The following is an 18,261-nucleotide window of genomic DNA, read 5'->3' as shown; positions in this document are numbered from 1 at the left end:
TGTGAAGACTGTTGTATCCAACAAGTATGAGTTTCTGACTCTTGGCATCCAACATGGTGCGTGATGCATCAAGGATCCAAACAAAAGCAAGGGAGCCAAAAGCCTTCAAGTGCCTGATTCTAGGCTTGCAACCTGACCAGGCCTCTTCCGTAGTTTTACCTTTGACCGCCACTGTGGGTGACTGGTTCAACAGATAAACTGCAGTGTTAACTGCTTCTGCCCAAAACTTCTTCGGAACATGTTTGTGTTCAAGCATGGATCGAGCCATCTCAGTGATTGTCCTATTTCAATGTTCAACTACACTGTTCTGTTGTGGCGTGTGGGGTGTGGTTAATTGGCATTTGATGCCATGTGCATCCAAGAAGCTGGAGAAAACATCAAAGCAAAATTCCCCCCATTGTCTTATCTAAGAGTAATAATAGATTTCCCATACTCTTTTTCAACTAAAGGTTTAAACTTCTGAAATATAGGAAATGCATCTGATTTCTTTTTAAGGAAATACACCCACATTTTTCTACTAAAATCATCAACAAACAGAAAATACATGATCCCAAGATCAGGAGTGGCTAGAGGGCCGCAAATATCGACATGAACAAACTAAAGTACTTGAGAAGCTCGCCACGAATCGCCACTAGTGAAAGGTGTGCGATGTTGCTTCCCAGCCTGGCATGCATCACAAACTCCAAGCTGTTGAGTTTGAATCTCTGGCAATCCAAGAACAAGCTCATCTCGAGCTAGCTATGAGAGATAATGCACATTTAACTACCCATATCGTTGATGCCAAAGTGTGCTAACTTAAAACCACTGAGCAGCCATAGCTAAGTCTTGAGAATCACCAGAATCAGTAAGTCTGAAAAGACCATGATCCTCAAGACCCACTGCAACAGTAGACTGAGTCACTTGATCAATGATGGTGCACTGATGTGAACTGAAGGTGACATCCAAGTGTGGAGAATGTCGCAGCAACTGACTGACTGAGAGTAGATTTAGTTCCATCCCTGGAATGTAGTACACATCAAGGAATATGAGATTCCTTCCAGCAAACTAAATTTGAATGTTCCCTTTGCCGACAACCATGTACTATTCTCCGCCACCAAAAATAACAATCTAAATAAGGCTAGTAGTCAGTAAACCAATCTCTATGGTGAGTGAAATGACGAGAGGCACCTAAATCAATGTACCAGGTAGATGACTTCACATGATCTACAGGTCTTTTAGCCATGAAGGCGTAAAAGGTAGACTCTGTCTGTTCAGTGTGCTCTACACTATTCGCTTTGGGTTGCGAACCTGATTGCTTAGATTGTGCAGCTAAGCATTTCTGAAATTAAACCTTCATGTGTCCAAACTTGTGGTAGTAGTTGCATTAAATGTTCTTTCAGGAACCATCTGATGCTGGAGCAGAAGACTTCTGCTGAGATGGTTGCTGAAACTTGCCTTTATCCTTTGAAAGGATTTTGCAGCAAAGGCTCGTTCTGTGGAGGTGGAATTGGAGTTGCTATCGAACTATCGTTTCCACCAATCTTGCTAAAGTAGCAGGGTGCAGAGATCAGGAAACTTCAAATCAACACCAGAAGATGTGATGTTGAGAGTCTCGATAAAATGCTCATGGGACTTTGTTAAACTCTGAAGAGTGATAACCACAATATCCTCTTCCTCCATCTTGTGACCGATGGCAAGTAACTGATCATGGATTTCTTGAATCCGATTCAGGTGTGCTCAGAGCGAGGTGCGCTCATCCATGACAATAGAAAATAGAGTATTTTTCAGAAAAAAGGCTCTGCTTTTGTTAGAAGTCTCAGGAAGACCTTTGAGATGTGTCCAGAGCTCGGCAGCTGCCTTACCGGATGGAATCTGAGATAACGATCGTCAACCATGGATAATTTGAGAACAATCACCGCCTCTCAATTATTCAGATCCCATGTATCCTGATTAGAACCAGGAGCAATCAGACACTTTGTAACACCCAGTACAAGTTGATCGGTGTTCTGATATTCAAAATGACAATGATCCGCCACTTCCAAGTGCCATAATTCCAAGTGTGACCTAGAAGAGAGCTCGAAAAACCCAAAAGGAATATGGTGTCATTTTCTAGATCTGCTAGCTCAAAAATTGAGGCACGAAAATTGAGGCACCTAGAAAAATATGACGATGACCCAATTGAGCTCTCAAAAAACCCACCAAGAATATAAAATCAAGATATTTTTTCGAGCTCAGAAATTAGGGTTTCAGAAAAACACAGTCGGCAGCCATGAAAGCTTGGATTTGCAGAAAAATGGTAGAATGTTGTAAAAAGATGCTCAAAAATGGACAATGTTGGTGCTAGAAGAGGCGTTCCTGTGCAAAGACATCACAGACGATGAAGAATGAACACACAACGAACATATTCTTCACCCTAAAATCGCAAAAATGCAGAATCGCGAGCTGCCTTATATCAACAAAAAAACGGCACCAAAGTTCGGCACACACAGGGACAGACACCAGTTTGGCACACATGAACAGTCACGATTTGGAGAAAGTCACATAGGGGTGGAGTTTAGATGTGATTTTGTCCAATCGTAACTGAAGAAAATCACACGAGATGCAATAAAAAAATGAAACTTTGCATCCAGGAACTAGGGATTCGACGATGTGCAAACAAATTGTGTGATTTATTTTCACTGAAAAACCCTAGCCGAATCTATGACTGGTGTGATTTTCAGACAAATTCGATGATTTTTTGTGATGATTCTCCAAAAAACGAACGGAAACCCTAGCCGGATTTTTTTGAAACAAAAAAACTCAAATAATTTCAAAAAAATATTTAACAAATAATTTCAAAAGAACTATAATTTTTTTTGAAAAAATTTGAAGTATTGACTCTAATACCATATTACGAAAGTAATTGGTAAAATACTTGCTTGTTATTAATAGAGACCGAAAGGTCATTATATACAAAAGAATAAAATGATGCTTCCTTAGGAAACAATCATAAAGAATAGAAACATTCTATTCGAACAAAGAGCTAAAAAAGTGAAAGCTAACTAGATATTTACAATAGATTACTATTAACTAATAATAGACGATTATCTATTATTGTAATAGATCTTTGCACTTTAATTCTTCCAGACAAAACCATCCTTCCATCTAACTCCTACTGACTCTTCATTCTCCTAAAACTCGATCCTAGACCTCCTTAAATACTTGTGCAGCCACAGGTCAGCCTATCACAAAAATTAAATCCTACATTAAGCGCATGCACAGCCACAAGTCAACTAGCAACAATTATTAGATACAAATACCAACATTAAAATACATGCAAAGGCCCAAACTGGAACTACACACAGACAACTCAGTCAAAGAAGGACCAAGACAAATAATGGCACTCCGCAATGCTTGGCATATACAGGAACTCGGCACCAACAGGAACTCGACACCAACAGGAACTTGGCAATGCTTGGCACTACAACTCGATCACCACTATGAACTCGGCAGCAACAGAGAAACAAGAAAATATGCAAGATAGCAATGCAACCTAGGATACTCCTGCATCATTCCCCTCCCCCCCCCCCCCCTTGAAAATGTGTGATCATTGCATGTTTAAAAGCTTTAAAACTCCCTTACACATGTATTTTTTACTTCATATGTGTATCCAAAAACATCCACTCATAAATTGAACCTCTCATAAGCAGTAGTGGTCTGCAATGTCAAAAAACTTTTAAATGTGTGAATTGTCTACAATAGATGTCCATCTTATTGCTACTTTGCAAATTTATATCATTTCAAACTCTGTAATTGATGTTAAACAAAAATCATTCTTTCCAATTCTGAAGCTCTAATTCTGATGAGCCATATTGGACCCCAAAGTGGCCCCAATTTGTAAAAAGATGATTTCAATCAACTTAGGCTCTAAAATCCACTAGGTAACCTCGTTGCGTAATCGGATCAAATTTGAACATGAACTGATCACTATAAACCTTGATTTACAATTACCTTGTAAAGTAACAAACTAAATGAAACAGTCATCTTAGCTAGCCTTAAAATTTGCTCAAAACATGTCACTAGGCCTTGGCATCTGACAAACACATCCTTGGGATTACAAACATTCTCCTTGGCCTCTTGGTATATTTCTTTCACCCACTATATTTGGGTGTCATTGCTTGCATCACCAAATTGAGGGAGCGTATAGTGCACAATGTCCAAAAACTATGCCCATATCTTGCCTCAACCAAGGTACCTGCAACCTACAAATATTTACATTGTCAATAATTACTTGGACCACATTTTCATTACCACCATCTCTGTGAAGTTGAAGAGAATCCTAGAAATGAACTTTGCATCTTTGACTTCCCCTTCACAATCAATTGCCCTCAAAAACATTGGCCCATTAGGAGGCAATGCAATAATATATATCAATGGAAAGTTTTTGCAGTCTTTCCATCCATCAGAAACAATATATATGCTTTTTACAACCCAAGAGTCTTTAATTGGTTTCCAATGGGCCTCTACAAATTTCTTCTCTTTGCAATAAAGTGGTACACACCTTTTCATACCCAAGACTTATGAAAACACAAAGTGCACTATCTACTACTAGTACCATGTCCTCTCAATTTGGTGATATTACCAAGTTGAATAGAAGACCATCAGCATAGAGGCAATGTGCAATCTTTTCATCAGCAATATTCCTTGCTTCCATTTAAAACACCCTCTCCAATGGAACTCTCTTGTGGGTTGGGATTTCTTCATCATTTCCGTCTTCCATAGAGGGTATAGGCAGGAAGGGATGTCTAGAGGCCACAAGTGTCTGAGAGGGTAATTTCATTGTTTATTTCTTTTCGGGATTTTAAGCACTTAGGTTTCCTTTTGCAACCAATTTGTCATCATCTTCTTGTTCTTTTATAAATCCTGTTATTTCTATAAACGACAACCTTTTCTTATATGGGCCCTCACACATATTAATCCCTTTACCATAAGGGCCTATAAAATGAAGTTTCTCTTCGTAATAAGAGCTATTATATTGTACATTACAAAAATTACACTTCCAAATAAATCCCCCGCCTCTAGGAATTTCTGAAAGTATCGTGATGTGACTTCATAAAGGAGAAACTTTATCAATTTTGAATTTTAGACTTCCCTCCACATCCAATGAATTTTAAATCTCTGAAAATAATGGAAAAAAAAACATGCTAGAAAAACTTATTCACAAACTTGAAAAACTCCAAAAACTTGAAAAAAATTCATCAAAATGCACTTAAACCACCTTTTGTGGAAGCTATTTGGCACTCCACAATTGATCTCCTTCGAAAAGAATTAGTTCCCTTCAAAATGCCAAAAAGAGAAAATATATTGAGAGCAAAATAAGAGATAAAATGATATTCTTTTATTTTGGAAGGCCTCATAAAAGATCATTTTAGGGTTGAGTGAAAAAATAAAAAAATACACGGTTGTTTATTAAATTTTACTTTAATTTTTGTTTTCCCACCCACAGATGCGAGCTGGATGCGCACAAGGCGTGCACCCAGCCCTACTGATGTGCCCAAATGCGTAGACCGTGCATCCTGCACACCTGCAGGGCTGGGCACACACCCCATGCACATCTAGCACACATCCATAGGTGCATCTGCCCCTGGTGTGAGCCTACGGGATGCACATCCTACACCTTAGTATCATTGTTTATTTCTTTCTAGGATTTTAAGCACTTAGGTTTCCTTTTGCAACCGATTTGTCGTCATCTGCTTGTTCTTTTATAAATCATGTTATTTCTACAAATGACAACCTTTCCTTATATGGGCCCTTACACATATTAATCCCTTTACCATGAGGGCCTATAATATGAAGTTTCCCTTCGTAATAAGAGCTATTATATTGTACATTAAAAAAATTACACTTCCAAATAAATCCCCACCTCTAGGAATTTCTGAAATTATCATGGTGTGACTTCATAAAGGAGAAACTTTATCAATCTTGAATTTTAAACTTCCCTCCACACCCAATGAATTTTGAATCTCTTAAAATAATGGAAAAAAAACATGCAAGAAAAACTTATTCACAAACTTGAAAGACTCCATCAAAAACTTGAAATTTGTGGAAGCTATTTGGCACTCCACAATTGATCTCCTTCGAAAAGAATTAGTTCCCTTCAAAATGCCAAAAAGAGTAAATATATTGAGAGCAAAATAAGAGATAAAATGATATTCTTTTATTTTGGAAGGCCTCATAAAAGGTCATTTTAGGGTTGAGTGAAAAAATTAAAAAATATGCGGTTGTTTAATAACTTTACTTTAATTATTGCTTTCCCGCCCACAGATGCTCTCGGATGCGAACTAGATGCACACAAGGTGTGCACCTAGCCCTGCTAATGTGCCCAAATGCATAGACCATGCATCCTGCACACCCGTAGGGCTGGGCACACATCCCGTGCACCTCTAGCACACATCCATAGGTGCATCTGCCCCTGGTGTGAGCCTACAGGATGCACATCCTACACCTTAGTATCATTGTTTATTTCTTTCCAGGATTTTAAGCACTTAGGTTTCCTTTTGCAACCGATTTGTCATCATCTTCTTGTTCTTTTATAAATCCTATTATTTCTACAAATGACAACCTTTTCTTATATGGGCCTTCACACATATTAATCCCTTTACCATGAGGGCCTATAAAATGAAGTTTCCCTTCGTAATAAGAGCTATTATATTGTACATTACAAAAATTACACTTCCAAATAAATCCCCCACCTCTAGGAATTTCTGAAATTATCGTGGTATGACTTCATAAAGGAAAACCTTTATCAATTTTGAATTTTAGACTTCCCTCCACACCCAATGAATTTTGAATCTCTTAAAATAATGGGAAAAAAAAATGCTAGAAAAACTTATTCACGAACTTGAAAAACTCCATCAAAAACTTAAAAAAATTCATCAAAAGGCACTTAAACCACCTTTTGTGGAAGCTATTTGGCACTCCACAATTGATCTCCTTTGAAAAGAATCAGCTCCCTTCAAAATGCCAAAAAGAGAAAATATATTGAGAGCAAAATAAGAGATAAAATGATATTCTTTTATTTTGGAAGGTCTCATAAAAGGTCATTTTAGGGTTGAGTGAAAAAATTAAAAAATACATGGTTGCTTATTAAGTTTTACTTTACTTATTGCTTTCCCGCCCACAGATGCTCCCGGATGCAAGCTGGATGCGCACAAGGCGTGCACCCAGCCCTGCTGATGTGCCCAAATCTTACTAAATCATACTAAAATATAAGAAAAGAGATAAATATGCACAGTTTGCATTGAACTTTTTGTTCTCATCTAGCACTATACCATCATAAAATATTAAAATTAAGTGGACTTTTCATGCAAAGTGGCAATCCCATGCTCATGCAAAAAGATAACAAGTAAGCATGCAAGAAATATCTAGGAGAAACTAGGAAACAAAGTACACATGGACCAAAAATTATTTAACCTGTTCGATCACAGATCCAAATACTGGAAAAGAGTACTTAGTATCTCCTCAAACATACCAATATATTAAGCTTCCCATTGCAAAATGCAGAAACTTTTTCCATGAGAGCCTCGCGTGCTGTGCGTGATGACAAGTCACAAGGTGAACCGTCAACATTCAATCCTGCATCTTTCCACTCAGTCAAACGGTCATTAAGATCCTTTTCAGTACGAGCACATGTATAAACAGAAGCTCCAAAACCAGCGAGTTCCTCAACAACAGCTTTCCTGCAGAAATGGTGACCCATCTTCATGTTAACAATCAATTGCAATATCAAAGACAAAAATTGGCAAAGAAAGATACAAGGATGGATAAAAACTTCTATTGAGAAGAAAACAAGGTAAAAAAGAAATGAAATATATCTAAGGTATATGGATACATAAGCCAATACAGATGAAGATAATGTGATTGTTTAGAACTTGAAATAAAATGTAGGTCTAAGACATAATGTTACTTAGTAACAATACATAAAATTGTGTGAGCCAAACCCTCACTCACGAATTTTTAATGACTTTTTTCACCTAGAATCATGGCAATTTTTCGCAATAACTCCTGAGTTTTTCTGCAGATCACTCAGGACCCAAATTCAACTCACAAGTCCTGTAGGTGCTTGCAGAGTTTTTAATCTAGCTAAAAATATAGAAAATACAAAGCAGAAATGTCTGCCCCTCCAACAGTAGCACAAAGAAAAGTTGTATGTTCAAGAAGAGAGCTGTGCCTGTTTCTCTAATGCATAAGACTCCTTTTCTATTTCTTTCTTTCTTAATTTCATTTCACATACTTGCATTGCTGGAAATCAAATTTTACATTCATACTATTTCATAAGCCTTCAAACTGTACATATGCCATATCCAGATACAGGTATAATCAGTGAATATTAAACATAGATATTTAATTAAGCATAATAATGTTTACAACAATAAACTGGAATAGCATTGTTTTTCTGATATTTAAGATAGAATCTTTTCAAGAGCTTGCTTGAGAAAATGAAGCTCTTGAGCCTATTCGTCAACAATAGCACGGATGTGTCTTGTGAGAGCTAAAGAGGCCACAGAAAATTAATTGTCTTATTTCTTGGGAACAACATGTGTAAGTCAAGGCCTGTTAATGGGCCTTTCTAGGTGGATCCAAATGTTAAAGAATGTTAGGGTGTCGCTTGGGAAAAGCTGGAATAAGCTGTAGATCAAATTGAATTTTGGTGGGGTGTCAAAAGGTAAAGTAGGGCCATTGGATACAGGCTTTGTAGCAAGGGATTGGAATGGCAACATTCTGGCTCATAAAGCAAAGAAGCTGAAAGACGGAATGAATAATGAAGTGGAAGCTCAAGCCCCCTTGTGTGAAGTAAATTGGCCATAAAATTATCAATGTCTAGAGTCCACCTGGATGAAGTACTGGCTTAGAATTTAAGCAGATTTAGAAAAAACTATTAAAATTCTACTTTCCACAATTGATGATTACAGGATCACTCACATCAGACAAGGTGGCAATGCAATGGCAGACATCCTTTCAATATCTATTGTTTCAATAATTGCAAATCAATACAGGGAGCCGGCAGACAATTACCAAGATCTTGGGCCCAATCTCCCCGTACGCCACCAAAGGGAGAAGAAATTAATGAAATGAAAAAGGGTAGAGCACATGGCAAGTGTGCAAAAAGAAGTTTAAAACACCAGCGACAAAGAAGTTGATGCATTCAGTTTCAAATTCTGTAGGAAGGCTTTGTGCAAGAAGGTGGTGGAGAGCTGAGTGAAATGGAAGCCAATTTTACCCTCATTACCCAGAAGTAGCAATTATCCTTCCTTGGCCACATATCTAAGAAATGTTTGAAGGTGTTCTCAAGTTGGATGAGCCACTTTTTTCATAGATAATCAACATACTTTTGGGAGAACTCATGCACTTGAAACATTGATATCGCCCCAGCCTTCATGGAGTTGGATAGCAAAGACAAAGCCATATGGCTAATGCAGGAATGTGTGCGCAAGGAGTGGTGCTTTGCCATTAAACCAGTGTTGGCCATGGTGGAACCTGGTGTCAGCCATCATGCCCAATATGGCATCTGGAGGAAGCTAGGGAAAGTTGGAGCCACTGCCACAGCCTTTTCTGTTGTGGAGTGCATCAAGCAACAAGAAAGAGCACAAGCTGAAGACACAAATTGGATGGGAAGCACTCAAGGACTTCCTACAAACATGTGAAATAGAGCAGGCAAAGATGGAGGCAGAGTCTAAGAAGAAGGGCGGCAAATGGGTAAAGGTTGGACCAAAAGACTATTGTTGCAACAGCCCAATGGAGAAAGCAACGAAATGAATAGGGTGCAGATGTGATTTTTAGTTTTCTGCATACTTTTGATACAGTAATAATGTAATATATTGTCAATATGGACTATACATGCACAATGTATAGGAATGTACAAGGGTCTAGTAGGGTTACATATTTTGTCTCTATGGTTACCATTAGTAAGAGGTGATAGGTATCACCTAGAGCTTCATTACTCTAAACCAATGTTACACCAGTAGGGGGGTACTTCAAGACGGCAGGACGGCAGGACGAGTTTCCAGGACGCGAGGAAAATGGGCCTCATTTTCAGAACGGCCAAGGGAGGACAGGCCAGAGAGGGGTGTTGTATAGTATACATATAGAACTTGAAATGCTAGTTATGAAATGATGTTTCAGTAGTTCACTAGAACATACCAAATTAAAATACTTGAACATAGTGAAATTGCAACATGAATTAGCACCATTGATATTCAACATAGTAACATATTACATACCTTTTGGTAAATAGATTTGTTCTTTTTAATTATAACTCTCAAATGCCCAAACTTGGAACAATATCTGGTTACAAACAGTTGAAAAGCCACTTATGGCTGAATTGGCTTTTCTCTGAATTGGTAGGTACAACTCCCTAAAATAGATTTGCAATGAATTATGTTTTTCTCCTAAACTAATTCGGGGTATGTTCTTGACCTAAGAACATAAGAGGTAAAACCAAGCTAGACCTAAATAGAATCTAACTCAGGCAAATAAAAATTTCCGAATATCTAACCAAGTTTATGAATCCACACATCTTACGAATTCACGAAGCTTAACTGAGTAATAACTAGTATGGAGCTAAATTAATCTGAATCTGAACTATGATTAACAAACGGAGAATGCTGAAGGGATTTCTCTTTGAATGAACAATGACACTACCTATCACATTCATTCGTTGCTTCAAAACAAGGAAGTGAAACTCTGTTCTTTCCTCATTTCAACTCAAACAAAAGAGAAAACATAAGACTGAATCTAACAGAAACTGGAACAGAAAATAATTGATATCAAATACCATTCAATTGTCTCTGCAACAAAAAGTACTTCACACCAAAAATTCGCCGACCTTTTATTAATCTTTCAATCTCATACATATACAATTTCAAGATGGTCATTAAAATGGAAGTTTAATCGGTTCATCTTCTCAAAAATGACAAACGGCAAGGCACCAATTTGTCATATTACAATAATTACATAATAAAACAAAAAAGGAGGCAAAATGTGAATCACTTCGACTTCTTCCCCATTTCTGCTTTTGCTTTATAGGCCTTGGCAGCAACTATGATCGAGATGAGCTCTTCATGCCTAGGCACGTGTATGTTGGTATACCTTAAGAGCCATTTGGAATGCTCTCTAGCCAACTCCTTCACAGCATTCAGTTGATTTGGTAGTTCTTTTGTGGCCACATGTATGTATCCGCTGAGTGCCTAGAGTTCAGTAACCCTGTTTTGACTACTAGAAGATACATCAGACAGACTATTTAGAAACTTGGAAAAGTTCTTCATGACATTGATCCCAATGAGTGCTTTTCCTTGGCCGCTAGTATGTGAGTCTGTATGTAATCCCCTCATAAGTTCAAATCCTTCGTCTTGTGTCTTCTTCACCTTATCCTCTATTTCTCTAAGCCCTTTCTCTGCGGAGTGGATCATCTTAGTCTTAAACTGCATGCTTTAAAGCCACTCAAACAGAGGTTCGTCTCTCTTTGGCAAGATTTTTGCTTCAACCGCTTCCTTGGCCTTCATCTAGATGATCATCTTCAAGAGGGAGATGCAATCATCACACTTCACCCTTTCTCCAACCAGAGTATTGCTATTTGATATGATGTTATCTTTTTCTGTTTCCAATCTTAAGATAACATTACCAATTTGCTCTACAATAGTGGCTCCTTTTGATTTGAGCTTCTCAATCCATTCTTTACCAATCTGACCAAAATGCCTATCTTCTTGGAGTTGAGAGATGAGGACTTGAACCTCGGCAGCAGTAGGATTTTGGGTTAGTGATACTCCAGAGATGGTTGCCAATGGAGTGACTAATTGTCTGATGAATCTATTCAATTCTTCTATCTCAGCCTTCATTTTGGTCTTGGACAACTACAGACTTTCTAATTGTCCCTCAATCACCTCATTGGTTGACTTCCACAAGCCAACTTTGGTGTCATGCCTAGCTTCTCCAAGGTTCACAGAGTGCAAAGTAAAATCATTAGCAGTCATATCTTCAATCCTTCCTCCTTTGTTAGGCTTGGCTGTCTCCATTGTCAGGTGCCCTATTTCCGGATCTTGCCCAAGTATAAACAAGGTTTTCTGCTTCTTTATTTTTGTCAATGCAAATCCGGAATGAACCGTGAGAGATACAGTATCTTTGGTAGAAATACTTTCATCCTTTCTTTTCCTCTTCCTTTCCAGAGTATCTTCCAACCAGGAGTCTGTACCTATCACCTTGGAGGCTGTCCCAAGTAATTCTATACTAAACATCTTCTTCTTAACTGGAATTATTGTCACAGCAGTTGAAGAGAAGGGATTCTTTGGATCTCAAGATATGAGCTTAGAAGAAGTCTGGCTCTTTTCTACTTCTGGAGTTTTCTTCGCTGCCTCATCCAACTCAGTAGACTCACTATTGCTACTCTTTCCATCCCCTAAGTCTACTTTCTGTATTGAAGAGCCACTTGGTTGCAGAAGTGTAGCACTTGCTAGCGGAACAAGACTATGATGAGGAGAGGGAACTAGAGTAGTATGGGGAGAAGGAATTGGAGAAACATGAGGTGATGGAACTGGTGTAACATGGGGGGATGGAATTGAGGTGGTCGTGCTATCCTTTGGTTCCTCCATCTTCTTTTCCTCAGCACCAATCTAGGTTCCAATGACTGGGAGGGAACCATCATGACAAGTCTTGGCTATGGGGACATTCTTGTCCGAAGGTTGATCACCTCCACCTGAAGGTTGAGCTAGCCCTTGAGTGGAAGCTATGGTCATGCCTGGTGTAGCACTCTAAGATGAAGTAGGCGTTGCAGCTGCTAGAGAAGCTTGAGTGGCTGCACCTTTACTCCGGCTTCTTTTGGTTGTCCATTCAACCCACTTCCCTGTTCTCTTGATGATCCTGGCCATCATAACATCTAAATCCTCCTCAGCACCTACATAAGGCTCTGCTACATAAGGCTCTGAACTGATAGGAATGCCCCTTAATTTAGTTAAATATGTATTGCTATACATATTTTGTCCATTATCCTCCAAGCTTTCTACATCAAAATTGATACCATATGTTTTAATCTACTCCACTGTAAGCCTAGCTAAAGCATGATCTTTGCTTTCAAGTTCATCTTTACAGTCCACCCAATAGTCTTCAACAGTGGTAATGTGTTTGATCACACTGTCAATCTGTAACACCTCTCTCGCATATCCATTCGGATCGAACATAGGTCTCATGACCTCAAATTCCTCTAACTTGTACTTAGTCTCAAATGCTTTGAGCATATTTTTCGCATCAAAACAAGACTCACAACTGTAAGCTCCAACCTTCATAGGGAATTCATACCCTTTCTTCTTCAAGCTTGCACTCAGCACCTTCACCTAGGTCGCCTACCTCACGATCTCTATCAGCACGATCATATAACTTGGCTACCTGGGCAGCTTCAAAAGAAATCCATCGAAAGCTGCAAGACACAAATATGAGAAGGATGAGAACTGGATAAAGTAGCTACCAAACTGACTAATAGCCGCCATTGCCTCTGGGCTGAACCTCCTCTCCTGGCATCCTTGGAGTTCCGTGCAAATTCTCATCGTAAACGCGTCATTAACCTTGAGTCCTTGACATATTCTGCATAACTATTCCACAATTGTAAACATGGATAGAACTCATGGCTTTTCACATCATCAGGAAAGTTCTCTATTCTAGGAAGGCTTGGCCACAATTGTAGAGAAGCTAGCATATAAATCAAGAAAGAAGACATGTAAAAGGTGTTGTAAAATTTTTTGGCGCTAAGGGCTCTGGACAGATGCTCACTTACCTCATAGGCCCAATCAACATACTGTGTATCTAAACAGATAATTTGTGCTAGAAAGAAGTATTGTTCAACAAAATTAAGTGCTTCCACCTCACCTTTCAATCTGTGCAAGAGAACTAGAATATCTACAATCTTGGGCTTGATATCAGTGCCGAATAGAGTTTTAGGAACCTTACTCTTGGTGCCTCGAGGCTTTTGAAACCAAGATCTCATAATTTCTTTTCTCCACACCATTTTCTTCAGAGAGAACTCAGACATTGCTCCTCCTACTGTCAACTCATAAAACTCTTCCCGTTTTGGAACTCGGAGGCAACTTACTACAGTTTGCCTATCAATAGAGATTAGAACTATATGATCAAGCAGCAGAATTTGTCTAGTATCTGGGTTGTAGTGATTTATGCATTCAACAATCAACTCCGGAGCTTGAACCGCCACCAGAAACCCAGCTGCCTCCACTAGCCCACTTCCTTGAAGCTTCTCGGTTATAGGATGAATTGGCTCCGACCTCAACCTCCTTTGAAAATCTTGCATGTCATAGAAACGAAGCGAGGTGTCTGTGAAACTCTGCAACGTAGACTTGATTCCATTTAGCCCATTGAACCAGACGAATCTAGTTGCCATTCTATCAGAGTATAAGATAAATTGAAAATTCGAATCTGGATTAGGCACAAGGAATTGAATTTTCAACACAAAAGATTTGAAAATGTTGCACAATTTTAACAGCATAATAGTTTAAGAAAAAGCAGTGATTTGTAAAACTATTATGCTTCTCTCTATATAGGAATTCCAATCCATCCATTAATTTTCAGGATCCACGCCACATGAACGAATTAAAGGATAAATACGTTAGATTAGTAAATGCGGGAGTTTCTAACGAACATTTCCATGTCCTTTCACTGTTTCCATTGGCCTAATGGTAACTTTTCTTTATTTCATACTTACCTTCCCGTTTTTCATCTAATTCCGAAGACTTAAGAACGGAGTACTCTGTAAGGAAATATTTGCCCAGCCAGATTCTGCTCACTACACTTTTCCAACTGCAATTAGCTTGTTTCATTATCATCTTAATGTGTCTTATGTGCAATTTGTGAACCCAATCTATTTAAAAAGTTGATTTCTCTGTGAATGCGAAAAATCGCCCTCATGGGTTGAAAACCCACCGAGGAGAAAGCGTTCTTCAATTTTCCGCTTTAGCTTTATTTACCTTCTAACCCTTGAGTTAACATTTTCTCTAGATTCAGAAAATCACAAAAGGACTGCAAAAGTCGAAAGGGGGCCCACTTCTTCGCTTCTTTCCTTCACAATTGCTTTCAACGAAAAACAGACTTCATGGGTCGCAAACCCACTGACGAGAAGTCATCTTCAGGTTTACTGCTTAAAGTGATTTCAAGCATCATGATGAATCCCAAGTGTTTCTCAAAGTACAATACTGCAATGAAAACAAAGATCTTTCATAAAACAACTTGTTATCTTCTTATTTTGATCCATGATCTTCATTTGTCAACCACTGCGGGGAATCACCCTCATGGGTTAAAAACCTGCCAAGGAGAAGGCAATATTCAATTTTTCGTGAGTGTCATTCTTTCATGGGAAAAAGAAAGACAAGTCGTGAACAAGACCAACTTTGCGAACAACTTCATGAAACACAAGAATCTTCATCAAATTAGGTACTAAGCTACCCATATGACATCAAGGAGAAACCCACCCGGCCGTGAAATGCGAGAGAAGGGAAAGATGGGAAACCCGATGGAGAATCTTTTCACCTAAGGAGGAAAGACTAGACTTAAGACATACCTAAACCAAACTAAAACAAAGAAACTCTCCACTTTGCAAAATGGGTACAAGATAAAGAGTGGGGCAACAATACCCAATAGTAACATTCAAAAACCAAAATTCAAGTACACATCCTGGCGGCAGCATGGTTGCAGAATGGTGGAGGTGGGGGTGCTTGGGTACTCGAGTACCCGGTGCAAGGACATCTCGGGGATGGGTACTTCAAGGTTTGGGAGGGGGGTATGAATCACTGGGCTACACTACTCTAAACCCTTTTGGATCCCACTTAGGTTTTTCTGATGCTTATCAAGGTCCTCAAGACCTTTCCTAATGCCTAACAAAGGCTTCTCTCTGCTTCTCTAGGTATCCTATCACCAAAGTTGTAACTTCATCTCTCCCAACATATTTTAGCTCTCCAACCTAGCATAACCTCCATTTCATTAGGACATTGCCGGGGTGTGGAGGTGTTCAATCCAACTTCTTGGACTTCCTTGAGAATCCATTTGATTCCTTCCAATGCTCATTTTCTTATCAATTTCACCAATTCTTCTTGTTAGGCCTAGCAGCCTTCTAGCCCTCAATTAGGCTTCCTAATTGGGTTTTTAGGGCTTAATTTTGAAAACTTCCAAACAACCCCTTAAACAAATCAATGTTGCAGATACCCTTTTGGATTCACTACAAGATAGATTTTCTTGGTTTCCACTTCTGACTCAGTCCATATATACCCTAATTGGAAAGTGAGGGTTTGTAAGGGTTTAAGGGATTTCAAGGATCAACTGAATATATTGATTTCAAAACCTTAGCAAATGGATTCAAATCCAATTGGTTTTCAACATGGACTATCCTTGGGCAATGCCCTAACTACATCAAACAAGATTTTGAAACTTTGCTTTCACCCCTGCAAGTATTAAGTAAAACTATGTGATCAGCACCTAGCCGGGATGCACACTGTCTCGCCTAGGGCATCACATGAAAATTAGCAAACTACATCTTTTTGACTCCAATCAAAAACATAGTAATGTGCACACTTCCTATTATCATTCCTCTAAGAGCCGTACAATTTCAACAGTGGAAAATGTAGTAGGAATTCATTCTTTCTAATTCACCCTATACAGGCTAGTAATTGGCAATGAACCAAAAGAATTTTATTTAGCACTACAAAACTTAACAACTAATCTCATCAATATGTACAGAGATGGAAAACAAGGTAAACTAACTATTCATACCAAAAAGATTTGAAGTTCAATCCGTTAGAACTCAAATTTCCAAATTGCATGTATGATTGTGATAACAGTTTGGCAATCTCTGCATTCAACTTCTCAATTCCGCACATCCAACCGTACCAAATGAGTCTAGAGAGCTTTAAAACAACCCTACTTCCTATCCCAATTGATTCTTGGGCCGGCATAACCACCAGGTTATGTTTTTCCAAATCGTGCAAAAAGTTGTCAATATGTTGCAAAAGTTGCAAAGTTGTCATTGACAACTTTTGCAACTTTTCAAATTTACTTGTTTCATTGCCAACCCAAGTTGCAACTAGATGTGTTATGACATTCTAAGATTGTCTAGGCTCAAAATAAGCCTTTCTACAACTCAAGTCAACCTTTTGACTCCTAGGCCCTATTTGGCCACTTTAGCAACATTTGGTCTTTACAAAGCAACTTTGGGCAATTTAGTGCCAAACTCAACACTAGCTTCTTAGACATACCACACACTTGAGGCATCTTAAGGCCCCTTATTACATCTTTGATTCATATGAGTCATCAAGCCAAAATATAATTAGGGTTTTGTAACTACCCTAAGGTGCTCCTGCACTAGGAGGGTCTTATAGTTTACATAACAATTTTTGTATATGTTGTAAAAGTTGTGAAGTGCAAGTTGAAGCAATTTCATGATTTGGCCTTAGACTGGGGATCACACAATATTGTAATGCTATTCTTTTAATATTAATAAGATATATGAATCATTCACCGACAAAAAAATGTGTAAGTCAAGAAATCAGCATTGAAGCACCTATGGTCTGGCACACAACTTGTAACTCTCACCCTTCATAAATAAGTACAAAATTGGGCAGAAAAATCTATTATCTAGCAAATCAATAATGCAATTACAAGTTCATACATATTTTCAAATAACAAGGAATGAGACACTGCCTTTTCCCAACCATTCATAAAGATAGTAATATGAAAATCTTTCTTCAAAATAAGCTATTCATCTAATGATCCTTACACCTAGAGAAGGTTGTGGGTGGGCCAAATAAATATAGGATACAATAGGTGCCCTTTCTAAGCTTGTAATTCATTCGGCATCTAATGGTTTAGTCAATAAAGCTTCTATTGTCCTCAAAAAATATATGTCACATTATGCCAAGGGTGTTGAAAACCCAAACACATGGGTCACAGTGTTGTGCCCTTGGGCTTAGGGTCTTATTGAGTACCCAAGGATGGATGGAGTGGAGATTCACCCATGTTCTCGCAATACAATGGCAATTGTCCTTAAATTTGTGGTTAACAAGATATTCCTAATGAATTCCTAGTACAATTGACAATTGGAATATGCTTGCTCAGAATGATATTGATGTGGAACCAGACATTAATGATGGATTTGTGGAATTAAATGCTATTATGGATTATTTATATTTATTGTACTAATATAGGTTTCTAGTGATTAACGGTGCATGTAGGACCTAAACCAGAAATAATTCCTATAATGGA

The 18,261-nt window shown here is 38.4% G+C and overlaps 1 protein-coding gene across 2 annotated transcripts in view; it reads right to left on the bottom strand.

The window, feature by feature from the left end:
* The window catches only part of LOC149544229 (tropinone reductase homolog At5g06060-like), a 55,009-nt gene that overhangs the window by 24,853 nt on the left and 11,895 nt on the right, over positions 1–18,261 (bottom strand). For both annotated transcript variants that reach the window (XM_089798744.1, XM_089798745.1), the window contains exon 2: positions 7,490–7,697. In XM_089798744.1, the coding sequence (XP_089654870.1) occupies positions 7,490–7,697 (208 nt within the window). The remainder of the gene's footprint in view (positions 1–7,489; positions 7,698–18,261) is intronic.

This window comes from Cupressus sempervirens, chromosome 8 (assembly GCF_028749045.1).
Source record: "Cupressus sempervirens isolate cs-2001-9-10 chromosome 8, ASM2874904v1, whole genome shotgun sequence".
Lineage (NCBI taxonomy): Eukaryota > Viridiplantae > Streptophyta > Pinopsida > Cupressales > Cupressaceae > Cupressus > Cupressus sempervirens.
Note: the sequence above shows the minus strand (reverse complement) of the source record. Positions and strands in the feature narration are given on the sequence as shown.